We start from the raw sequence: 26,317 nt of genomic DNA on the forward strand, positions 1-26,317 counted from the left end.
CTGACTATGGGTTAATGCATCATCTGTTCGTGAAATTACATGGATTTGATCAGCCTCTGATAAATGTTTCCATGTTTGGTTGATATGAATATTGCATAAATCTAGAGCACAGTGAAATCCTGGGACAGTAGATGCTTCTAAAATTGTATTGCTGCCCTGCAAATGTAGGGGGAAATTCTTCCCATCCTTGCCCTCATAACAAAATCCCAAAGACAGCATATGCTAAATCTGTTCTGCCAGATTCTGGCATTTTTTTCCTACAACAGGTGTGGTTTATGGTGTAACAGAATTAATTGCTCAAAATCCAACCATTACCCAGTAAATCCTGCTGTCTGCTTTTATGATAGGCCAGATTGGAGCATCAGAAGTGCCTCATCTTCATGCAATTATTTATTACTCCAGTAAGCTTTTTACATGATTTTGGGATATTTTTACTGCTTCTGTGGTTGATGGTCTGCACTCACACTTTGCCATATTCTTGCAGTCTAAATTCTTTTGAGACTCTGATTAGGGAAAAGCCACTACCCATTCATCTCTAGTGGAACTTCTGGAGCTTTTAGGGCAGCACATTCATGCAACTCAGGAATAATTTCTGATTGCCAGTCTGACTTTTCCAACTCTACAAACATGGATTTTCCAAATCCAGTATCTTTTGATGTTCTCATAATAATAGCATGACAGCGATTTCTTTTTGTCTGTCTTTTGGGAGCATTAAGTCACACTCAAAATGTTCCAGTACCTCTCCAGGAGCAGTTGGGTCAATTTATTTTTAATCTAGTGGTGTGCCCAGGATAAGATTCAGGGTTAATTATTAACACCAGAGCATCAGAGCATCATTTCTGGGTTCTTTAAATGCAGGGATGGTGGTAATGAGTAACCTGATTTCTGTAACCTATAATATTCCTACCACCTATAGGCTTTCTTCCAAGCTGGGTTTTTGGTTTAGCTAGTTAGATTAGGTCCAGCAAGCTGAAATTTTTTTGTCACTTTCTTATCTGTCAGGTACACATATTGATGATGGACTTTAGTCTTACTTGTGTTTATCTCTTGCTAAGAAAATTTTTCTTTCTGACACACTGTCTTGTTTTTTTAGCTTCTGTTAACAGCTCAGGCTTTTCAAAGGAATTTGCTTCACATGCTTCCTCTAAACCATCAGAAGTAAATGATTTTTCCCCATGAAACACCTGGCTTGGCAAATTTAGAGAGGTATGTTGAGGGGCCAAATATGAGCAGATGAATATTGGCCTTCCATATATGCATCTGCCAATGAAACATGCTTGACATTAGGCATCTCTTCCAGAATTTTTGCCCTTAAATATATGGGAGACACTTGTCTTTTATGTTTATTTAGTTATTTTGATTCTGCATTTAACCAAAAGTAGTTTCCTTTTTTTAAGACTGATGTCGCTGAAGATGATGTGTCCTGCTTTGTTTGTCCTCCTCACTATTGCTTTGGAGGGCAATAATCTCGTTTGGCTTCTGCCTTAGCACGAGGAAGAGTCATGAATTCTGGGGGTTGGCCTTCTAAAGCTGTGTTCTGTAGTTTGACAGCTTCTGTGGGCAGTCCTCTTCTTCCTGCTGGGTTTTGGTCTTTCCATCCAATTTGTACAAACCTTTGTGAAACCACAGGTTTGAAGCCTTAATGGATGCCTTCTCCTTGACAGTACTGTTAAAAAGATTGGGAGTTTCGGTTTTTAGCATTCATATACTCTCAATGCTCTGACCGGGCTTGTTTTATCATTTTTATGTATTCTGTGTATGGTTTTGATTTATCAGTTTTATGTGAGTTTTATGAGAATTTTATATGCTTAACATTTTTGCTCACTGCTGGTTCTAGCATCATTCTTTCCAACCAGAATGTGGCTTAAAATTCACTAACGTTCCATTCATTTTCCTGGCTAATGGTGTATTCAGTTGTCATAATTGTTACCATCATTCCCATTATGAGTTTCTTCAAAGTCATGGTGCTTTTTTTATCCTCCTTGTCTGACAAATATCAGCTCCTGCAAAGTGGTCTTGTCTTGGTTTGTGCTGTTCACTACAGCTTGGGCAGTTCTGTGTGCTTGCTTTTCTGGATTAAAACTAAGTTCTTCATGTGTTTCCCCTTGTATCTGTATTTTTTATACTTGAGTATGATCATGATGATTGGAGCCTGGCCTTTCTTCCAAGAGGTTCATGTTTTGGTAGAGGACTTTGCAGGTCGTTCTCAGTACTGGAGCTTTTGTATGTTTATGTTTCTCCAGTATGCCCAAAGCAATTTTGATGGCAATGATTTTATCTTGGTCTTCCCCTAAATACTGCCTGAGCATTGTGTCCCAGATTTCAAGTCTTTTATCAGTGGCTATTTTAGTTCACTCCAGTACTGCAAGATTGTCTCTAAATCACTCAGGAGTACTGCTTTGTACTTTTATCTTCTTTTTGTACTCTGTTTAAGAATCTCTCATATCTTTAATATTCACATGGGTCACAACATTCCTTGAACTATTTTGGTGCAGTTCTGTAATTAATCTTTTCTGTCAGAGGTAAAGGAAAATGATTAAACACATCAAGTGTCTCAGAAGCACTTGTTGTCAGAAATAAAGCTATTTTTATCTTGTCTCCCATTGCTTCACAAAGTCAAATGCTGCTTAATTCTTTTCCAGATGACCTTTATATTTTCAGAGACTGTTTGCATCTCGTGAGACTTGAAACTGCTTTCCCAGCCCACTTGTCTCTCGGTGCTTTAGTTTATTTGGACAGGATGTCGACTCCAGTGGTTGTGCCAGCCTATCTGTGTGGTGAGTGGAATGGAGCAGGCACTTTTTCATCTCGCTTGCCTGTCTGGGCATTAAAAGTGGCTTGAGTGAATTGTGACCCAGAGGTGGCCCTTCCTGCACTGCATGAGGAGTGCTTCAGATGCAGGTGATGGCAAAAATGGGGTGAGATGAGTCCCTGCCAAAGGGTGCGTCCTGTGTTTGTGCAGCCTCTGATGGTGCTGGTAGGGTTTGCAGAATGCTCTATGCAGTCCAGCTGCCTTCTCTCTGGCTGCTGTGCCACAGGGTGCTGGCCCAGTGGGTGGCCTTTTCAAAGCAAGGTGAGTCTGAGAGAGGTTTAACTCAGGGCTTGAGCCATGACATCTCAGCTTTCTGGACTTCAAAGAAGTTGCCTGCAGCAGCCACCTGACACAGTGGGATCAAGGGGTTTTTGTTTCCTTCCATCACACTATGATCACTGTGTCTCCCTGCTGTATATCTAACTCTGATAATGTTCATTATTGCCTATGCATACAGTGTGTGAAAGTAAAAGCCTTCCAAGACTTTCATCTGCTCAAAAATTCAATAGCAAAGTATAAAAATAACTCTTACTTGCCTTCTTATCTTTCAGGTTTGTTTTTTTTCCCCTTCTGCTAATATTTTTGGAGTACCTGCAATGCATCTGGATGCCTGTGGCTTACCTTTATGCTCTCAGGTTGCCTCCTCCCTTTCATTATCATGGTAGCAAAGCTCTATTTTGCCTAGGATGAGGAAAAATTTTGTTCTATCTAGCCACTGTGCCTTCAGACAAATACTTAATGGGGTTTTTTGGGTATTTTTTCTGTAGAGGTGAGTATCACAATAAACAGAGGCACTTACTCTGGAATTAATACACAGTTCTGCAACTTGGGGTATCTGGTTTAATTCGTCCTTTTCTGTGCATATTGTAATATCTCTGGTTCCATTTCTTAAAATAGGAATGATACTGTTTTGTGCCTAACGTGTGGTTGCCATGAATTCATTCACGTTCATGTTCCAATGACCAGCACAGTGTGAAAAGCAGTGGCTAATGGTTATTGAGAAAGGAACTGGAATACAGGGTGTAGTTCAGATGTGTGATCAATAATTAGAGCTGTAATTCTAGCAAATGTTACATGGAGTGATTGTAGACTGAAAAAAGTTCACTTGGTGTTCTATGTACCGTTTACATAGCCTAATTCTATTGCAAGGTTGTTGAAATTGGTCAAAAATACTAAATTAATTGAAAGGATCATGTGTGGTAATGTTGGCTAACAGATTGTAAAAGTAAAACTGGAACACTACATATTTGGGAAGGAATAATTGGGGAAAAACAGAGTAACTATATAACTAATATAGAAGTCCTGTGCTTTATATATGAAGTTGTTATTTTACAAGTTTTGAAATATGGGAAGAACCATGAGCAATTTCTACATACCTGTATCTGTTACTCAGTATTAAGAATATAGCTTGATTGTGAAACAGAATGTTTGCCCAAAGACTGTGTGCGTAAAACTGACTTAGGATCTAAAGGTGAAACTTAAATTAAATATGTCATCCTTTTGTTGCAGCTTTTGATTAAAATACTTATTTTTGATGATATGGGTGAAAAAACACATTTTCCTTTTCAGGTACAAGGCACATTGTAACTAATACATACTAGGTTTTCCCATGTCATTCAAATATTTATTTCCATTTTGGAAGGGCTTTTGATGTAGAACTGAATAATGATATTTTTGTTGGAAGTATATTATCCCACTTGCTACTAATCAAAACCCCTTTGTACACCTTTTTTAATTAACTCTTCTTTTTGTATTGTAAATCATAGAATCATAGAATCATTTAAACTGGGAAAAGTCATCCTCTCTGGGCAGCCTGTGGCAGGGTTTGACAACCCTTTCTTTCAGTGATGAAGTTTTTCCCACTCTCCAATCTAAACATCCTCTGGTGCAATTTGAGACCATTGCCTCTTGTCCTGTCACTTGTTATATGGGAGAAGAGACTGACCCCTACCTGGCTACACCCTCGTTTTAGGTGGTTGTAATGAATGATAAGGCTCTTCCTGTCCCTCAGCTTGTCCAGGCTAAACAGCTCCCTTAGTTGCTCCTCATCCCACTTGGGCTCCAGACCCTTCTTGAGCTCCATTGCCCTTCTGTGGACATGCTCCAGCGCCTCAGTGTCCTTCTTGTAGTGAGGGGCCCAGAACTGTAACACAGGATTGGAGGTGTCACCTCACCAGTGCCAAGTACAGTAACACTTTCCAATTCATTAATACGCAAATAGACAGTTTAAACAAGATAATTCATCGGAGCGTGAAGAGCAAGGTGTTAGTGCAATTTATTTGTGAAATGAATGGTGTTATTACTGGTTCAGAAGACACAGAACTTAAAATTGAGAAAACTTTTTCTGGAGGAATGAAGACAGATTATGGAATTGTCTGTTAAATGTTCCAATTAAAATTCTTGATTTGCTCTTGTGAAGACTGTGTATCATGATGGATATAAGTTCAGAGAACTCGCAGAAGAATTCATATCAGTGCCAGATTCAGGAAGATCTTAATGGTCATGAAATTTAGAGGAGTAGTCAGGCAAACAAATGTCTTAGTATTACTACACTGTTGTCATGTAGTGATTCAGAATGTATAGGTCTGTCCTCCCATAGAGTGGACAATCTCTGACACTGTAGGACTGTGTCAGATTATGAAGCTTGTGTGTCTGTGTTGAATTACTTCTGCTATCACTGCAAGACTTTTGTAGGACCTAGCTCATGCTATGACATTGCAGGGTTTTTGTTTTCTGCCTTGGAAATGTGTTTGACCCTTCCCAGGCTATTCAGGTCTCCTGCATGGAAATGGCATGTGTGACCTGAGCCTTTATTATTCTGGAGTGACAACTAGTTGCCTGTGTTAAGGCAGCTGGTGGAGCCAAAGATCTCCACTGGCTGTAGTGGGAGCTTGGACTGACGTATGGTAAGTGAAATATAAGGTGTCTTCAGCTCAAAAGGAATCCTAGCAACAGGATTCATTTATGAATTATAATTTGCACCCTGCCTATGGGTGCAAATTATCATTTGATGTGTTCTTTAGTACCTCAGATTTCTCTGGGGAGCTAAGAGATGCGATTTATTTAGGATTTGGGAGACTCACAGCTTTCTGAAACTGGCTGGAATTTGGGCTCGAATTCCAGTTTGCTCTGAAGTCTCTAAAACTGTATAACCACCTAATTTTAGTTTAATGAATTCTGTTCCAAATTTCCATATAGGCTCTCTGCTTTGTCACGGGCTTCTTCCAGCTTTATTTTTATGCAGTTTTTGAATGCTTCATTAATCTACATCCACAGGGGACTTTAATGCACTGTTTTCTATGTTTAGCATTTTTAAAATGGAAATAATATAATTCTGCTTCATGCACACTGCAGAGGGCAGACATTTAAGTGAGCTTCTTCTTGCCACCTTTCATCTGCCTTTAGAATAAGTCGTGTCTAAACTGAATAACAGGTTTTGTCATCAGTGGAGAGAGATGGACTCACAAAGAGTGGCTCACACTTCATATCTTAGACAATGATCTTCTCATTTTCTGTAGAGGCAGCCCAGGGGATTTAGAAAGTAAAGTTGAGTGGGATGATCCCACATTGCTACATTAATCTTTTTTCATTGCAGTGAGAGAGTAAACAGCACTTCGTAATGCATGTAGAGGGATAATCTGTAGAGTTCTCTTTCTCCTTTCTTCATGGTAGATCCAAAGCTACCAAAATGTTGGAAGATCTCTCTCCACTGGGAGGGCTGAGAGTTCTGGGAGCCACAGTCCTCAAGGTGTCCTGTAGCTGGGCAGCATACTTGCAAATGAAGACCACATAGATGAAGTTACGTGTTTGAGAGTGTGCATGGTGGAATCTTAACATTTGAAATGGTAAACTGGAGATGAGTCATGTCCAACAGAGGATAAATATACAACCCCTTTATAAGAGAAAATTTGGGTGTGCAAATTTGAGTTGCAAGTGGTGACAAATTTGTTCCCAATGGCATTTAAAAAATCATGTTTTAAGTGTTGGGTGTTGATCCTGATGTGTAATGTCTTTTTATCTTTCTTGAGTGTAACAGAGCTTTGGTGTGAAGTAAAATAAAGTCTGTACGTAGGTCAGCTCTCATTTTTGGCCTGAGATTTTGAAGTTGTTACTATAGTTTCTCATTAGTGTCAAAACCCATTGTATTAATATGGACAGATGATCAGGCTGCATCATGTTTATTGGAGCTATTGAGTTATTATAAATGAGAGCATCTAATGGAAGTCTGCAACTCAGAGCTTGATTCAGATACATGCACATAGGTGTGGACTGTGATTCAGAGTTTCTGAGATTGTTCTCTTTGGTTTTGGTGACCACTCTGAAAGGGTGTGGGTCTAATCTCCCTCAGATATGTGCATTTGTCTTATATACCCCATGATGACTCAGAGGCAGCAGGTTACTGTATGGGTGCTGCTGAATTGAGCCTTGATTATTGATCTTGCCTTTAGTCGTCCTTTCTTCCAGTGGTTTTTCTCTCAGCAATGATATTTAAAACTCGGCTAGAGCAGTAAAATGGTAGAATTTGCTGTTTTTCTTGGTAATTAACAATGTTGATGTCAAAAATTATATTCTTAATAATGCTGGCAACTGGAAGTGATTGTACTTCAAAGCTTAAATGGTAAGAGTGTAGGAAAATAAAACTCTAAGCAGCAGCTATCAATGATACTTAGTGATAAAATTTGCTAACATGCCAACTGCATGGAGTGGAATTCTGAGGCTTTCTATATGATTTATATTTCAGGGAAGGCTAAAAATGCATGTGACATTTTGATACATGTTCATTTGATCAGCGACTCTGTATGGTGAGAAGGGAGATTCGTGTCATCACAGCACATATGAGCGGATACTGAGTGATGAGTCTCAAAATACAAATGTAAACTGTTAGTAGAGTTATTAGGTAGGTTTAATTCTAATGAGTGGATCTCAGAATTACAGAATCACAGGATGTGTCAGGCAAGAAAGGACCACAGTGGTTCGTCTGGTCCATCCTCCCTGCTCAAGCAGTGTCATGATGGATCACATTACGGAGAGTTGAAACCAGACAATTCTTGAATATCTCCAGTGAGAGAAGCTCCACAACCCCTTTGCATAGCTTATTCCAATGTTTGGTGATCTGTACAGTAAAAAAGTTTTTCTTTATATTCTGGTGGAACTTCCTGTGCATCAGTTTCTGCCCATTGCCTCTTGTCCTGTAGCTCAGCACTGCTGAGCAGAGCCTGGATCCATCCTCTTGGCACTCTTCTTTAGATACTTAAAGACACTGATGGGGTCCCATCTCAGTCATCTCTTCTTATGGCTGAACAGGCCCAGCTCCCTCAGCCTTTCCTTGTAAGAGAGATGCTCCAGTCCCTTGCTTGTCCTTGCTCTTTTACACTGGACCTGCTCCAGGAGCTCTGTGTCTCTCTTGTCCTGAGGAGACCAGAACTGGACACAGCACTCCAGATGTGACTCGCCAGGGCAGAGTAGAGGGGCAGGATCAGCTCCCCCAACCTGCTGGCACTGCTCTGCCATCCTAATCCACCCCAGGACATCAATGCCCTTCTTGGCCACAAGGGCACTGCTGGCTCAGGGGGCAGCTTGTTGTCCACTAGGACACCCAGGTCCTTCTCTACAGAGCTGTTTTCCAGCAATTTCCCCCAGCGTATCCTGGGAAATAGGGTTATTTGGTGGAGGACCCTGTATTTGCTTTTCTGGAATTTCAGGCAATTCTTCTCTGTATCTCTCCAGCCTCTTGAAGTCCTTCTGCAGAGTTGCACAGAACCCTCTGTTGCATTGGCCACTCTCCCGCCTTTGTGTTGTCAAATCTCATATTTTTACCTTTTAACAATGACCTAGAAAAAAAAAAGACAGTTTCTACTAATGCATAGATTAAAAAATATTGAATATGTATTCACAAAACAGTCAACATTCTTTGATAAGCTGGGTTCAAAGAAAATATATGTTTTAGATGGTTAAGGGCTCTGGAGAGATGATCATTTAGACGTGCATTTGCTCACACTGTAATTCTGTGGCCACATGAATAGAAATAGTATGGTAAATTTTCTCTGGTTTTACTGCTGGCAAGACTGCCACTGGCATAATATGTCCAATTCTGCTTCTGCAGTTGAAAGACAGATGATGACAAATTGGAAGAAAATCAGAGGAGAGCAGTGAGAGTGGTTAAAGAGCTTGAAGGTAATGCCTGAAGATAATGCAAGGCTTCAGGAACTTAACATTTAGCTTTTAAAAGGAACATCAAGAGACTGTTATAACTGACTCTGTAAGATCTCAGGAAAGAAATTTGGTACAAAATATGTTCTTACAGTAGAAGATAAAATTATACCAAGACAAGTGCTTAAATTCTGATGCTAGGTATAAATAGTATCTTTTAATAGATTGAATGGAATTATTGGAATATTTTTTCAGAACCTGTGGCAATTTTATTTTCATCAGACCTTCTAAAGTCCAGATAAGTAGTTCTGTATTCCTGTATTGTGTGTTCTGATTCAGAGTATTAAGTTCAAAGGTATTTCTTTGTTTTGTATTGTTTCAGAGTTTTGGGCAGTATTTTAAGGTTCTTTTTGATATATCCATGAATCTGCAGATAAAGTGATATTCCTATAACAAAAACCTTTTTTGAAACATGTTTGATTAAATGCATTTTCATTTTTGTTAATACTGGCAGTGTCTCTTAACTCAATAATATAAGTTAATAAAGCCAGAAGTGTGTTTAGTGCCTGTAATAGTATTTTACAGAAAAGTGAGATGCTCTTTTCCCCACCCAACTAGCAATTTCTGGTTGATACATGGTATTAATATGGTATTAAGAGGTAATTTAGGTATTGTAAACTATTGATGAATTAATAACATTGAGCCCCAGTACTTGAGAATAATTGTGTTACTTAAAATGGATTTTTGGGTCCATTAATTACAGCCTTTCTTTTCAACAGGCCCATGCTAAGGTCTGGCATCTCTACAATGACCATTTCCGTCCAGCTCAAAGAGGAAAAGTGTCCATTGCCCTTAGCTCCCACTGGATAAAACCCCAGCATATGACTGAAAAGAACATAAAAGAATGCCAAAAATCCCTTGATTTTGTGCTTGGCTGGTTTGCTAAGCCCGTATTTATTGATGGTGACTATCCAGAGAGCATGAGGAGCAACCTCTCATCTCTGTTGCCTGAATTCAGTGAGGCTGAGAAGAAGTATATCAAGGGAACAGCAGACTTTTTTGCTCTTTCTTTTGGAGCTACCCTGAGTTTCCAGCTTTTGGACTCCCACATGAAATTCCAGCAGTTGGAATCAATAAGCCTGAGGCAGCTCCTTTACTGGATAAACAGTGAATATAACAACCCCCAAATATTCATTGTGGAGAACAGCTGGTTCGTTTCTGGTACCACCAAGAAAGATGATGCCAAATATATTTACTATCTCAAAAAGTTCATTATGGAAACTTTAAAAGGTAGGACTTTGTATTAATACATGCTTGAAAAAATCATAATACAGTATAGCCCATAGAGGTGTGTTAAGGCACTAGGCTGAAAACTGATTTTAGTCTTTAGCATTCATCTTAGCACTGAAGAAATGAGAATTCAAATCCCTTTCCTGGGTTTATTCTTTCCTTGAAGAACTCTCATATCTACACATACCATTTGGTGAGCCTGATGCTGCTGTCCTTGAAGACCATAGGAAAATTTCTACTGTCTTTGATAGGAGGAAGTGCAAGACATGTTCTGAGTCGCCTTAGGATAATTTGCTGTATTATATATTAATAACTGCTTTCCTTATCTGAATGCATCTGTACAAAGCATAAGAATATATATATGGAAAAGTAAATACTATGCAACAGGAATTCCCCTGAAAAAACCCATAAGACTGAAATAGTACATTTTAAAATTATATATTGGAACCTTTTCATTCTGCATCTTGCCCTTGCCCAAATTTCACATTTGTACAACTGTGGGCATCAATCACAGTAATTTGAATTTCCATCAGTTAAAGGAGAACTGAATGGTTGAGGATATATAATCAAAATAATTTAATTTGTTAACCTATTATTTTTTCCAAAAGTTAAGGAAAATACACCACCGTAGATGAGACTTATTTTCTGTTTTCCCATTTCCTTCTGGAAAAACATTTTTTCAATCCTAGTAGTTGCCAATAAGTTGTTGGGGTTCCCATTTCCATTTTCATTGTCTTTCAATTTCTAAATTCACAATTTATCAAGTGATTTACTTGTCTACTGTTCACTGTTCTTGGTTTAAAGAGTATTATTGTATCTATTAGTTCAGATGAAATAGACATTGTGTTACATTGCCATTTTCACATGGTGAATGAGAAAAAAATTTGTTTAATTTTATTCTCAGCAGTACTGAAGATGCAGAGGACTACCAAATTGGTTTCATCTGCTATTCCAGAAACCTAATTATTGCAAGTAAATTAAAAGGTGAATAAGTACCTGAGCAAAATAGTAACTAACTGTTGCAAGTACAGTATCACTAGTTTGCATAAAGCCAGATGAAGAGCTCATCTTCATGAAGGGGTCATAGTCCAGTTACCCCTATTTCTGCTTAGATTTTAAGTTGCTGGAAAGGATCTGCCTTTTAATCATAGCTGGCTGGAAGCAATCTCAACTTAAAATGTGTCTTTCCATTTATTGTATCACTCAATAAATAAAAATAACAGCAACAACGGTATTAAAGACTTGTCATAAGACACTGGCACTTGCCTAAACCTTTTATAGAAAAAAACAAAAAATCAAAAACAAAGAAAGCAGAGCCAGGATGGGTCTGCAGGAGGGACTTTGGTATCATTAAAATGGAAAGTATTGCACCCAAATCTTCTGTTGTTAGAATCTGCAAAATCCAATGTAAATACCAAAGTTCTCTATGCAGTACCTTGGGGAATTTAGTTGAGAAAGATCAAAAAAGGCATCGTGCTGGCTGTAAGCAGAGTTGTTGGACAGCATTAAAAACCAAAAATAAAGGCACAAGCTTTCTCTCTGAGAGATGTAGATATGCCTATCCAGTGCAATAAAGCACTGTAACATGAAGATTTTTGAGGTATTTGCCATGAAATTCACTCCAGTGGTGAAAGGACAGTAAAATGACACAGGAACTGTAGCACTGAGAAGCAAGGATGATTAATTTAGACACGGGTCCGCATTACTGGGATTTTGCTACTTGCTAGATCTTGCCAGTGTCTGTGCCTGGCTGTGTGTATGCACTGGTTCAGACGGAACTGCTTATTTCTGCATCTACTTTAGCAAGTAAGTGCAGCCCAGCTGGAGCAAACCTGTAGGGTAAAAAGGAATTGGTGTTGGGGGCCATGTGTCCACACTGTATGTATTCCTGAAGCCCATTTCTGGATTAATTTTACTCCAAAGAAACCCAGGCCATGCGTTCTGAATCCAGTGCATGATCTGAACTGAAGCATGATGAGGGAGATTTGCTCAAAAGTGTGCTCCTGATTTCCCTTGAAGTGCTGATGTAGGTGTCTACTCTGATACTGCATGCTGTAGAAAAGCTCTGTACCTTTTTTTAAATTTATTTTTTATTTTCCTTGGGGAAAGGATATTTATTTGGGATTCACAGCCCTGTTTGCTATTTTTTTTTTCCAGGCACCATTTAGGGTTGATTAGAGTAAATAGAGCTGTAGTATAAAGTTGTTAAATATTAATTGGAGCCATTAATTGGTTTGAGATATCTTCTCCCATGTGTGGGGATCTTACTCTGGGGTCATATTCACTTCCCTTCTCTATCTCTGGTGCAACAAACAAATGGATTGTACCTTGTAAAGCAGAGCATGTTGCCTGGAAGGGCTCCTCTGGGTCATGTTGACTGGTAGAGGTCAGGTCATTGTCTGGGGAGTTACCAGGTCTGAATTCAGAGTCTTAAGCAGAAAAGGAACAGCCAGGCCCATGACAGGTAGGACCAAGCTATTCTCAAGTATGTCCAGAGGTGAAATATAGATCTTGGGCACCTTCCAGATGGAAGCATGGGTCTGGGGCTTCACACGCCTCTTCTTCAGGCACTGGGGTTGGAGAGCAGCTCAGCAGAGGGTTTTAAAGATCTCTATTTGATATTTATGTGTCTGCCATGTTTCCTTTCATGACTTCTATACTATTGAGCCAAACAGGACATGAGCTGAACTGCTGTTTAATTTTTAACCCAGTTCTGGCAGAGTTCTGGTCTGCAGAGTATCACACTTGTAGGCATGCTCTGAGGGATTGCTCAAATCAGGAGTCACTTGCAGTGGAAGTATGGACAAGGCCACTGAGTTTCAGAAGCAAGGACAGTCTAGATTACAGTCAGCCTCGTTTGGTCACCAACAGATGTAAAGGAAAAAGAAACGGAAGAGAAGAAAGAAAGAAGAGAGAAAAGAATAAGAGAAAGAAGAGAAGAGAGAGAGAGAAGAGAGAAGAAGATCATATCAGATAAGACAGAGAAAAGCATCGACTCAGCTCTATACAGACGAATCGCAGCAGATGATCATCGCTCTCCTCTCCTCTCCTCTCCTCTCCTCTCACCGTTCCTTCCTTTCCCTTCCTTTCCTCTCCCTCCCCTTCCCTTCCCGTCCTTCCCCGTGCACCTTCCCTTCCCTTCCCTTCCCTTCCCTTCCTTCCCTTCCTTCCCTTCCCTTCCCTTCCCTTCCCTTCCTTCCCTCCTTCCCCTCCCTTCCCTCCCTTCCCTACCCCTTCCCCTTCCCTCCCCTCCCCCCCCCTCCCCTCCCCCTCCCCTCCCCTCCCGCCCCTCCCCCTCCCCGCCCCTCCCCTCCCCGCACCCCCCTCCCCGCACGACCCTCGACGAAAGACAGAAACGAACGAAATAGCATCCCTTTCTTTTCCTTGTGTTTATATGCAGTCGGGGTGGGATACGGTGTTTGAGACTTCTTGGAACTTCCAAACATTTTTCAAGTTGCTTCTTTCCTTGGTGACACTTAAAAGTTAATAGATTTTTTAAAAAGGATTTGAGGAGGATTTTTACAAGGTGCTCAGGAAGTGTGGGAGTGCTGTGTGAAGTGATGACTTACAGAAGGGTGAGATGCTGTTCAAAGAAGTTTTCACTGAGACTGGTTCACACAGTGGACCTGTACTGGCTTTTACTGTGCTGTGTGTCAGATGTCATCATGGGTGCATGCAGAGGTTAGAAAAATAGTGACATTTGCCAAACACAAAAGAATGGTGTCTTTAGGAGGAGAAATATTCCATTTCCTTAGACATTTTCTCATGACCTCTGACAAAGACTGGGCCAAATTTGTTCCTTATTTAACTGCATTGTTCCTTTAATTGATTCAAACAGGGTTACAATCAAGAATCCATGTGGTGCCTCATAACTGATTGTAATGAGGTGCGTTAGTAAAAGTACCTCAGGAAATTAGGGTGTTGTTATTCTGCTTGCCTGAAATAATGCTTTCAGTGTTACTAGGCTGGTAAATATTATCTTCAGTCAGTATCCAGTTTGGGCTGACAGAAAATGGTGAGTAATAAAGATAAACTTTGCTGGCTACAGAGCCAAACACCAGTTCAAAAGAACGCTTAAGAATGTGCTTAAATGCATTGCTGAATTAGGGTGGGTCTAATTATGTAATTAGAATTAGCACACTCTTTTTGTGCTTTCCTGGAGCTGAGCCTTGCCCAGGAACATTTTGCTAAATCTCAGTGTTTAATACAGCTAAAAGTGAGTATCATTTGGAATCTTATAATAATGTAAAACTAACAGATGCCAGTAGATCCTGACATTAACCTTTAAAGCATGTGGTGATTTTAGACGTCAAACAGCTGACCTAGAACATGCACGTATTTTTAGAAACCCTTAAATGTTTGAGCTGGAAAATGCTGTACCATAAAAGATGTAAAGAGACAGAATTTCTAAGTAAACAGAGTCTTTCTGTATTATCACTTCTACTTGGAATCTGTGGTAATAAAAATTCATGTGCACACCAAACATGCTGTCAGGTTTTTCCCAAAATGTATTTGGAGTGGAGGGGGAGGAGATGAAAAGGAGTACAGCTTTTGTTTGCATACAGGGTAGTGCTGCAGCAACAGCTACCCTGGAGTGAGCTGCAGCATGAGCAGAGCAGAGGGCAGTGCAGGGCAGTCACCGGCTCCGTGGCTGCAGATGGCTCAGGCTCTACTCTGAGGATGAGGTTTGGAACATCTGATGAGCAGCACTGCTCAAACCAGTGCTGCACGGTTTCTCTTTCTCAATCTCACTGCTTTAAAGCCAAGCCAGGTACCTCTGCTGCCTCCTACCATAATCTGGCAGCTCCCCCAGTGCAGCTGAAATATGTTCCCTGAATAGGCTTTGAGGAAGGCCCTGAGATACTTATCTGACCTGTTGCATTATTCTTGCACACTAATGCTGCAAGCATTACAGAGGAAAAATGAGCACTGTGCTGAGTTTGGGTTTGTTCTTTCCTCAGCTATCCGGTACGACGGAGTTAACGTGTTTGGCTACACAGTCTGGTCCCTCCTGGATGGCTTTGAGTGGCACAGGGGGTACAGCATTCGACGTGGACTGTTTTATGTTGATTTTCAAAGCCATGACAAGAAGTTGATGCCCAAATCTTCTGTCTTGTTCTATCAAAAGCTGATAGAAAAAAATGGCTTCCCACCTTTGCCTGAAAACCAGCCCATAGAAGGTATTTTTCCCTGTGGCTTTGCTTGGGGAATTGTTGACAACTACATTCAGGTGAGTCTGATAATAAAACTGACAGGCTGTCCAGCCAGATCAGTGCACAAGTTCACAGTGACATATTTGCTGAATGGAGTATCTTTGCTACAGTGCTGCAAGGAGATGGGTACAAGGCTTTTGAGCCAAACAGTGTGTCTGTCATTCTTCACCAGACTTGCTGTGTGTGACCAAGGCAAACCACTCAGACTGAGACACTGTAAATAACATTATAGAAATATGTATGGAAATGGAAAGGAGTCTGATGCTTGTCTTCCCTGAACATATGCAATCAGTTATGGGAAGTCAGCTCTTTTCAAAGGGAAGTGAATTAAATCTGCGAAACTGTAAAATGCATGTTTTAGAAAACTTCCTGACAACTCCTGAAACTCTAGTGGCATGTTTCTATATCTTATGCATATACATCCTGCAACTGTTCTTAGAGAGATTTTATATAAAAGGAAGTGAACGATATTAGATTTAAATGAAATTTCTGTATTCTTTCTATTTCATTTTATGTTACAGTGTGTCTGCTGAGGGCCTACAGTGGTCCTGCATAGAACCTAGCTAGCTGACGGCTCTCAGTCTTTATTTCAACTGATTTGATACTTTGAGAGAATTTTTCAAATTATAATACTTTATAACATGAGTAAAAATTCTATCTTACTTATGATTGCTTAAACTGTTGGGCTCTGTAATTTTCAGATGCTATTTTGAGTTGCAGAGCTTCTCTAACCACAGTAAAGAGGTATAAATTCAAAGTCAAGGCTTCATCCAAAACCAGAATTTTTAATTTATATTTTCCACAAAGTCAGAATCTTTCTTATGACTTGAATGTGAGGAGCTTGTTTGCTTTTTCTCACTCCAAAAGTAAGATTTGTCTTTGTTCTCTTGAGAAATACTGCAGCCTTCTTACGTCATGCACCAATTTCCAAGAAAATTCAAGTCATCCTCCTAGCTCTCAGATAGATTAAGAATTGGAAATGGAATTGCTGCTTTTGGAGTCAGTAACAACTATAAAGTTGTGGAGTCAGTCAGCCTACAACAGCTAAAAAATCCCTCCCATCCCCAAACCTTCAAAGCTGAATATTTTCGTTTCAAAAGGCCATTCAGACAGTTTGTGCTGTAAGGCTTAGGTTGTTTGATTTGTAGATGCATCATGGTGGAAAAACTGTTTTGACAGCATTCCCACAGTATTAGTGGCAATGCATGCTTTAGTAATCTACAAGGGACAATTCTCCAGAAAAGCAATTTCCCTCAGACATGCTGTTTTTTATTACTTTCTTCTACAAGCACAGTACTGACCTCTCCGGAGAAAATAGCAACTGATTTTCAGCAGCTTCTTTTATACAGTCTGCAGAGCCTCAGCTACAAGTTGAACACTGGTTGTAGGCTGACACCTGCTTTTCAAACAGAGGGCAGGACAAGGAATCTGAACTCAGGGGGAAGCTGCACACCAAAGATTAAAAAGAAAGAGGAAAGGACAAATAAAGACCATGGCACCGCTATCCTGTGGTTTGGATCTAGGAAGAATTACACAGAGTATGAATGAGGAAATTTCACACTGTGCATTATTATAAGTAGTTCAGTTTTTCCTTTTCTAGTCCTTTCTGTGCAGGTGATTTTCATTAAAAAGGGAAAGTATAATTCTGAGTGACCCTGAGAAGCTCATCTTGTACTGTGTTACTGTGTGTCATACAGGCAGTTGTGACATCTGAAACCCTAAAGCCTTCTGGGAGATGCATTTTCTGTTGGAGTATCAGACAGCGGGTTTACCCAGAAGCCCAAAAAAATTGATTCAGACATCAACAGCCTGCTGAAATAACTTGGAAATTACTTCAGTATGAATTAAATAAAAAAGGATGTCTCCAGCAAGAAGGAAAAAATTTGCTTGTCCACTAAATTTTTTCTAAAAATCAAGTGCAGAACATTACTCATCTTTCATCATAGTCAGGAAAAGAGAACACAGAAATGATGTTGTATTCATTATTTCTTCTCATGCATTCAGGGAGTGGTCTTGAAATTGACTGTACTGGATAATTCTCAGCAGACAGTCTCTCTGTATACCCTCCTTCAAAGAAAAACATTTTTAAAATTACTGTAGTCTTCACTGAAGATCTTCTTCTCTCAATATCTGTTGCAGACTTAGTGGCTAATCCCTGAGCAATCCCTTGTTTCTTTTGGAAACTGGAACAACTTAGAGAAGACATAACATGATGACCATTAGCATAAGCTTGTTTGGAATGCAGGGTGAAAATAATAGATAGATTTGGTACTTTTCTGACATCACTTTTTAACAGAAAACTAACTCATTCATATGAGCCCAAGATGCCAGTATCAGAGATGCTGAATGCAATGTTTTGACTCAGGATATTCTTTCACTAGGCTGTGTCTGATGGTTATGATGTTCCCACCTACCTGGAATAAACAGCTTGAATCTGGTATATTTCCTGTTCCTCCTAGGTAGACACGACACCTGCCCAGTTCCTTGACTCCAGTGTTTATGTGTGGGATGTTCACCAGACGAAGCAGCTCATTAAAGTGGATGGAGTTTACGCCTCGAAGCGCAAGCGTCACTGTGTTGACTTTGCTGCTATCAGGCTCCAGATCTCTCTTCTGCAAGAAATGCATGTCACACACTTCCATTTTTCACTGAAATGGTCTTTAATCCTTCCTTTAGGTAACCTTTCTCTAATCAACCACACACTTGTACATTACTATCAGTGTTTTGCTAGTGAACTTCTCAGGGTTAATATAACTCCTGTCGTTGCTTTATGGCAACCTATGATTGAGAATCAAGAGCTTCCAGTTTCTCTTGCCAAATATGGTGCTTGGGAAAACACAGAAACTGTTCAGGCTTTTGTTGAGTATGCTAGATTCTGCTTTACAAGCCTTGGGGACCACGTCAAATTTTGGATCACCATGAATGAACCGTCTGTGAAAAACCTGACATACACAGCAGGGCACAACCTGTTGAAAGCCCATGCAAAAGTCTGGCGTCTTTATGACAAAGAATTCAGGAGATCTCAGAAGGGCAAGATATCAATAGCTTTGCAAGCTGACTGGGTAGAACCAGCTTGTCCCTTTTCCAGAAACGACCAAGAAGTTGCTGACAGAATTTTAGAGTTCGACCTTGGCTGGCTTGCAGAGCCCATCTTTGGGAATGGAGACTACCCAGAGGTGATGAGAGCGTGGCTTCACCGAAGAAATAGTATTGACCTGTATAACTTCCACTTGCCTTACTTCTCAGAAGATGAAAAGAAGTTAATACAGGGCTCGTTTGATTTTTTTGCCTTGAGTCACTACACTACTACCCTTGTGGGCTCAGAGAAAGAAGATGCAGTAAAATATGACCACTACCTTGAAGTTCAAATGATCAATGACATCACGTGGCTTCACTCTCCTAGCAGAGCTGCAGTTGTGCCCTGGGGACTGCGTAAATTGCTCAAGTGGGTGAAATCAAAGTATGGCAATGTCCCAATTTATGTTATGGCTAATGGGATTGATGATGACCAGAATATGGTGCATGATAAGCTCAGGGTGTATTACATACAGAATTACATCAATGAAGCTTTAAAAGGTAAGGAACCACAGATGGTTTATATGTCACAAATCCCACTATTAGTATACACTGTGTGATAAAGTATGCTTAGCTTTATAATACAGGTCCTCTGTAGAATACTTCCCAAATGAGATGTTACTACAGTGTAACAGGAAATTTCCCCCTTGATTTATGATTGATTGGTGTTACTAAAGGTCAGGAAGATTGACCTTGCTTATAGTCTACTAAGACAGCAGAAGAAGATTTTTATGGATTCAGTAAATTTAAAGAAGAAGCTGTGTGAGTATCTCCACATGTATTTAGTAAGATTTTCATCTTACTGCACTTCTACTGAGGGCTGGGTATGAGTTCTGTTCCTCAGTTGTCTCTGTCTTATCCAACAATGATATTATCCAACAGTGATCTTCATAATAATTCAGCTGTCTACCTCATTATGCCATTTCCTGGACTGTTTCCTGCTATTCAGAACACATACCAGTCCTTTTCTCTGTCTCAAAGATTCATAAATTATAAGGAAAAAAGCATTTTGAGTCATTCTGTCATACAGCACATGCTGTTTTTTCAGAAAAGCTCAAGACCCAAATGAGATAATTTTTACTGATGAAGAATCTTTGGCATCACACAGTGTGTGTGTATATATGTGTATCTATGTATATAAATATATCTCCTTTCTACTATTAATTGTTCTAGCTTCAGCTTTAAGCAATTTTGTTGTGCGTTTCCACATGTATTTTACTTATGCAGGTATTTGCAGACACACGACAAGCTATATCTCATTTATCTCTTTGATAAGTAATAGAGACAAAGCTCTTTGTGTCCCTTGCTATATAGCATCATTTCAAAGCTCTGAGTTATTAGGTTTTTTGCTGTATGCTGATATTCCTCATCAGAGGGGTAAACCCACACCTGGACACACTGTTCCTGTCACAGCCACACTTAGGCACGTATAACACCTCTTACCCTCCTCATTTCTACATGCAAGTTGGCTATTGGCCTTCTTGGCCATGACAGCAGGTTGGTTACGCCGCTTCTGTGGTGTTTTAATGACATTTTAAACTCAGTTACAGATTCCTTCCCCCTGTTCAAAGCAGGGCTGCCTCTACAAAACTAGGTCTGCTTATTCTTCACATTTGGTCACGTTCAAATGCCTGCTGCTTGTTTGTTCAAACCTTGCTATGCTAGCTAAGTTATATCTCTAATCTTTATGACTTGCAGACTGTGAGAAAAAGTTTTACATTTATTTCAGGTTGCTGATATATTTAAGATCATGAAATAACTTAGTGCTAAAAGCTGAGCTCCATGCCCATGACAGAAATATACACACTGTGACACTTACTTGCCTTCAATTATATTTCTAGACTTACTTCTAGTTCTGTTACTTAATTTGACTTGAGACTAGTTGAAATCTGTTTATTATGGGCTTCCCTTGACCTCATAACATTCTATTTTCTTCTTCCAAATGCCATATAATATCAAATCATTTGCCTTGTGAAGCTCTAAGTATTTAACATCAAACATCATTACTTTTATTGATCTGCTGGTCTCAGAAAAAAAAAGTCATGTAATTTTGACGAGATTTATTTTTCATAAAGCCAAGATGATTAGCATTAATCATGTATTATCTCCTAAATTTTATATTTATCAAGCTTTATATAATCTGTTCCACTCTTTTGATAGGTAGTGAAGGATGGCTGGCAGTTCCTGTTCATTGTATTAACTATTGGCTTTAACTTCCTCCTCTGTATACAATTTCCACCTCTTTTGCTGATTACTGAACATCAATATTAAGTGCCCAAGAGTTCATTTTCCAGCATTTTGTGGTACTGAATGCATGTTTTATAAATCTATAGTTAAAAAAATATTTTGGCAATATTTGGGCTTTTGTTTTCAAACTGGTTTTTTTTCTGTATTGCTTGGCTCCTTGGCACTTCTGTTTTCAAAGTGTCTGTGGATATGGACTTTTCTCCCAGTTCCCATTAGCAAGAACACCTACATGTCTCTGTTTTTTACAGAACTTTGCCCTTTGTACTGTTCTGTTACCACTATCCCCCAGTCACTTCTTTCTCTCTCTTCTGTCCCGCCTGTAAATAGCTCCTGTGTTTTTCAGCTTAACCTATTTTCTTATCTTTTCACCTTCTTTGTGATGGATAATTATGTCTTTGCTAACTAGCCATAATACTTTTTCTAAAGCTTAACTTCCCCCTTTAGATGCCATACACTCCTCCATAGTGTTTGGTTCATCAGCTTTTCCATTTTTTTTTTTCTCCTTCTCTGGTATTGCACTTTTGTCCATCTTGTCATTACATAACATTGGCATTGTGACTGATTCACCTTTCTCCAAGACATGCATTTCTTTTTTGCAACACCTTGTGCAATAACTTAAGATGAATTAGAAATCTTGTGTCCTTACCCCAGTGTCACACTGTAGAGGGGGATTGGTATGTGTATGCCCTGGCCTTAAAGTCCATATTCTGCCTTCTTCTCCAGCTGATTTCAGGCACTGCATGTGGAAATTTTTGTGTGTGTAATATTGCTCACCTGCATTGTTCCAGGGGAGCCAGCAGGTTTGTGCACATAAATGATTCCAGGATACAGTAAGGGACCTTTTGGACTGAGGCTATATTTTGAAGTGCTTTGTACATCCTTGCCAATTGAAAACAAAGAACAGCAGTAACCATTTATGTAACACCAATAAATCCACCTGCAGTTCTGCAAACACAACTAATTATCCTGGGCAGCAGCTCTGTAAAATGCCAGGTAAATATTATTTTGTTTTACACATGAAAACTAGGTTAGAGGTGCTAAAGTCTTGCATGTGGCTTCAGAAAGAATTGTTTCCAGAAGCATATGAAGAAGCATATGAAAATTCAGTCCTGTGTTCATCTGCTTTGTTAAAACAGTGATGTTGAGAGATAAACTATTACAGTTTGTGTTTACTACCTTGGATTGATTTTTTTTGTCAAGCAGGATGGATGGCTCAAGGTTAACGCCACAGCTGCTGGGCTTCTTCCAGTAGCTGAGTTAGCAGTATGGATTGTGGACACGTTCTCAATACACACCAATACAGTTCATCTTGGATCAGAAACAGGAGAGGGCTGTCATTTACATAAACTTTACCCTTGCACTGGTGATATCCCAGTATACAACCTTAGCGTGGCTGTGCGATATTTCTGGTGTCACTGTGTCTTTGCAAGTGAGAAGTGCAGCCACACGTTCTCTGTTTCTTGACTGTCCCCATCAGACATGCCCTGCAAGGAGGAAGGAGCAATCAGAGAAACAGGCTGCAGAAAATTAGGGGCAGGAAACCCAAAACCTGTGTTCTTTAATACATAACAAAGAGATCCATCTTTTCATGATAGGCTCTATGCTGATCATTAAACACCGTCAGGCACTCACAGCTGTGTTTGCCAAGCACAAGGAAATAAATTGCAGGATACTCACAGATCACGCTGTCTGGCAGTGGCTGACAGATTCTTACTTTTTATGAGAACCGCTTCACAGATGTACATGTACCTTCCCTAATTTTGGAGGGAAGTGCAGATGTGGATTTAACATTCCCTGCCCCTCCTTTACATATGGACATATGGTACTGCTCTTGAATGCAAAGTGACATTGATTCATTTCTTCAACCCTTTGTCTTCTTTTGCAGCTTACACCTTGGATGACGTTAACCTTCAAGGATATTTTGTCTATTCTTTCAATGACAAAACTGCTCCTAAGTATGGTCTCTACAGCTACGTTGCAAATCAATACGAACCAAAGCCTTCTCTGAAACATTACAGAGAAATAATTGGCAATAATGGTTTTCCTGGTCCTGAAACTCCTGACTTGCTGTGTCCAGAAGAGGTTGCTTCATGTGCCAATTGCCACTTCTTCCGAACGAGAAAATCATTATTAGCCTTTATCTCTTTCGTATTTGTTGCATTTATTGTTACTATATTCTTCATTACTTATTACTCCAAGAGGGTAGAAAGACGGTACAAATAGAGCTTCTCCTCTGAATACATCACTCACTGTCCTTTTTCTTGCAATCCCTTGGGAAATCTGAAATAAAAATGCACAATGCTGTGATTGCTTCAGCATTAGGAAGGCATTTACATTGCTTGGTACTGCAGGATATTGACATTGAGAAGCTATTGCTTGCATATGGCTTCCAAAAATCATTTTCTCAGTTATAGTACCTTTGGTTTATAACCAGTCCTTGATTCCTGTGGTTGGAGTTGTCTCACGGCTTTCCCTGGGACTTTCTGTCAAGCAGATGCTTTCCCCCTCTTGGATTTCCCTTGCTGAACTGTACAGGTAAAAGTAGGTTTTGAAAACATGGTGTGATGGAAGAGCCTAAATGTCAAATTCTCCAAGACTGGGGTGAAACAAGAATTTGCTTTTCCAAATTAGGGTTTAACACTGATGTTTCTTAATCAGAGCTAGAACCTAACTGGAGCAGAGATCATGACTGAGAAGAAAGTGGAGGAGAATTGCAAGAAGCAGTGCCAGGGGAAAGACTAACCCCTGTCCTAAAGCAGATGCAGGAGGAAGAACAGGGGAAATGAGTCTGTACTGCTGGGAGCTCTTGGTAAATCAGTAACTGGTACTGTGACTACATCTGAGTTCAGGATGCCATTGGGGAACTTCAGTTAAAGGAACAGTGTCATTCTCAGTGGAGTAGGAAGTGGGGATATATCCAGGGTTTGCAGGGGTCATGTCATCTACTGGGAAGAGATGGGAAGGGTGAAACGGCTTCCCTTTGTTTTGCTCAGGGAAAAAAAGGTAAAGAGCAGGAACTGGGATGTCTTCACTGTCTCAGCTGGCAGAAAGCAGTGTGCCTGACCCCATGCCCTCTTGCCCTCCTGCCCAGGGACATGGCACAGCTGGGACACCCCGTTTCTGCACTTCTCACAGCCAGTCGAACTCAGCTGCCACTGCTGCTGCCCAGCCACTTACCTGCTGGAAACTTGTGGTAGCTTAGCAGGGATGGTCTCTGCATGTTATTTGTGTAGAGTGCAGAGACTTCAAAAGGCAGCATTTTGGTGTAATAGTTCAGCACTTTATTGCTGCCAGGGTCTGAGACTGTGGAGCTGTTGGGCCAAACCTCTCACAGGCTGGCTGGAGGTTCTCCTTTGAGCAAGTGGACCTGGCAGCATTTGATCCCAAAGTATTACTGGATGTCTGAGGGCCTCTTGTTTTTCTCTCAAGATAAAATAGCAGAATGTTAGTGCCATTGTTTATCAGTAGAAACAGAGAATGGGAAGGAAACCCATGTCTTTTGCCTGCCTTGTGAATTGCTGCCTTCAGAGGGTCCTCGGTGTGAAACAGTACGGTCATTTTTGTTGCTCTCTAACTCTAGACCTGCGTTGCCTTCAGCTGTAATTGTATTTTTATTGTCATGTGAACAATGTCAGTCACTGGAAAGAACATTTTAAAAGAAATGTGCTATGTGTTAATCAAGAATTATTTATCTACTAAAGCTGATTATGTTGTATTAAATGTGATGTTAGTCTACTAGATTACTAGAAGATGACTAAATAACCTCCCAGGGTTCTTTTCAGCCTGAACATTCTGTGATTCTATACTGTATATTAAAACTCACATATAAAATATGATTTTAATTTGTAATTTAAGATTATACTTTTTCTTAAATAATGTATAGAAAAAATAATTAGTATTGTCTCATAATGATTAATATATTTTTCTTCCAGTTCTAGGCTTTAAATGGTCTCTGTTTGCAATTATGTATGTTTTGGTATTGAGATTAAGGTGCACATTTCAGGGTAAGTGATGAAGTATTTAAAAATGTATAAAAATTATTTACAGACTGATAGGACTTGCTGTAGAAGAGCTGGGTATTTATGCATTGGTGCCTGGTGCACTGAGGATTATGAAGAAATAGCTCTCCCTGAGTGTATGAAATGTGGAATGGGTTTTCCCTGGTAGAGCAGTGAATCACCATGCAATATGTGATGCCAGCTGCCAGATGCCTTTGCAGCACATAACAAAAAGTGACATTTATTTAGCACAAGCAGCACCCAGGTCATGCCCAGCTTGTGTGTTCTGTATGTCTGTGTGTGTATGTGGTGTGTACTTTGCTGTTGGTCAAATGTCAGGGCCTGATGATTCTGAGGAGCCAGGTGTACCTGGGTTATACCTGCACCCCTGGGTTTGAGTGGGCTCAGGGGGCCTGTGCAAGGCAAATCCAGAAGAGCACAGGTGCCGTGGGCACAGTGCTGATGGAGGCTAGCCCAACCTGATGCTTCTTGAGCAGTTCCCATCCATCCAGCTGCTGCTGGAATGGCCCAGGCGCAGCACAATGTGTGAAACAGCAGTCCCAGCACGGAGGAGACACGGCAGGCTCTTCCCATAGAGGCTGGGTGATATGTAACCACTGACAGGCAGATGGCACCAGCTGGATAGCTAATTTGTAGGTAAACTGGGATTTGTTGCTGTGTGACTGTATCCACTCATGGAGTCATGACCGGTGGAGCTAACACAGCCTTTGGCATAGCTGCCTTCAGAAGAGGTTTTAAATATCACTGCAGGGCACAGCTGGCTTGAGCAGGGCACAGTGGTTGCCAAAGCCTTCTCCCAAGCGTCCTGCCTGCGGTGCTGCCTGGGCCAGTGAATTGCACAAGGATGGGCTGTTCTGATGGAGATAATGGTATGGTTTTGCCTCTAGAATATACTTTACTTTGTGTAATCAGGGACAGTGCAAGTTTCCTGTGAGTTGTCTTGGAAAAAATCAGTCTTCAGTAACAACAGGGATGCCCTTGAATAGGCAAAGATTGGGTACCTGTCCAAGGTGTGCTTATGCAAGCTGATGTGGCAGTCACCTTCTTTGGTCCTGCTGTGGGGCACTTGCTGCCTTCGATGCCCACATGAGAGCAGTGACCTGGTGCTCCCAGCCCCATCTGTGCATCCTGAGCAGAAATGCAGGCAGCAGCAAGGACTTGGAGCAGAGGGGGCTCCCTACTCAGGCTGCAAAGACGGCTTGGTGGTGGCTGGTGGTTTGTTTTCTCGAGAGTAAGAAGGCTCAGCATGTTCAACTTGCGGTTTTTTAGGTACACTGCTTTCTTGATTTTTACCCGTGTTTATAGAATGAAATGTCGTTGCCAGTTTACTTGGTGCTCCAGATTAAACATTCTGTCTGTTCAAAATATTTTTATGACATGTGTGCAAAACTTCTGGTTTATTTCTTGAAAAGATTGTGCAGAGAGACTGTGGGAGGGATGTCTTTGCTAAATGACAGGATGAATGTTATATTGTTTTTATAACAATCGCAGAAGTGAAATAAAGATACTGA

General features: G+C 40.3%; 1 protein-coding gene across 1 annotated transcript in view; it reads left to right on the forward strand.

Annotated features, from left to right (window-relative positions):
• The window catches only part of KL (klotho), a 48,826-nt gene extending 22,509 nt beyond the window's left edge, over positions 1–26,317 (forward strand). Inside the window, exons 2-5 of the mRNA XM_030235178.2 lie at positions 9,742–10,252; positions 15,214–15,482; positions 17,925–19,041; positions 22,673–26,317. Of these exons, the coding sequence (XP_030091038.2) occupies positions 9,742–10,252; positions 15,214–15,482; positions 17,925–19,041; positions 22,673–23,010 (2,235 nt within the window). The 3' untranslated portion in view covers positions 23,011–26,317. The remainder of the gene's footprint in view (positions 1–9,741; positions 10,253–15,213; positions 15,483–17,924; positions 19,042–22,672) is intronic.

The sequence above is a fragment of the Serinus canaria genome, chromosome 1 (genome assembly GCF_022539315.1).
Source record: "Serinus canaria isolate serCan28SL12 chromosome 1, serCan2020, whole genome shotgun sequence".
In the NCBI taxonomy this organism is placed as follows: domain Eukaryota; kingdom Metazoa; phylum Chordata; class Aves; order Passeriformes; family Fringillidae; genus Serinus; species Serinus canaria.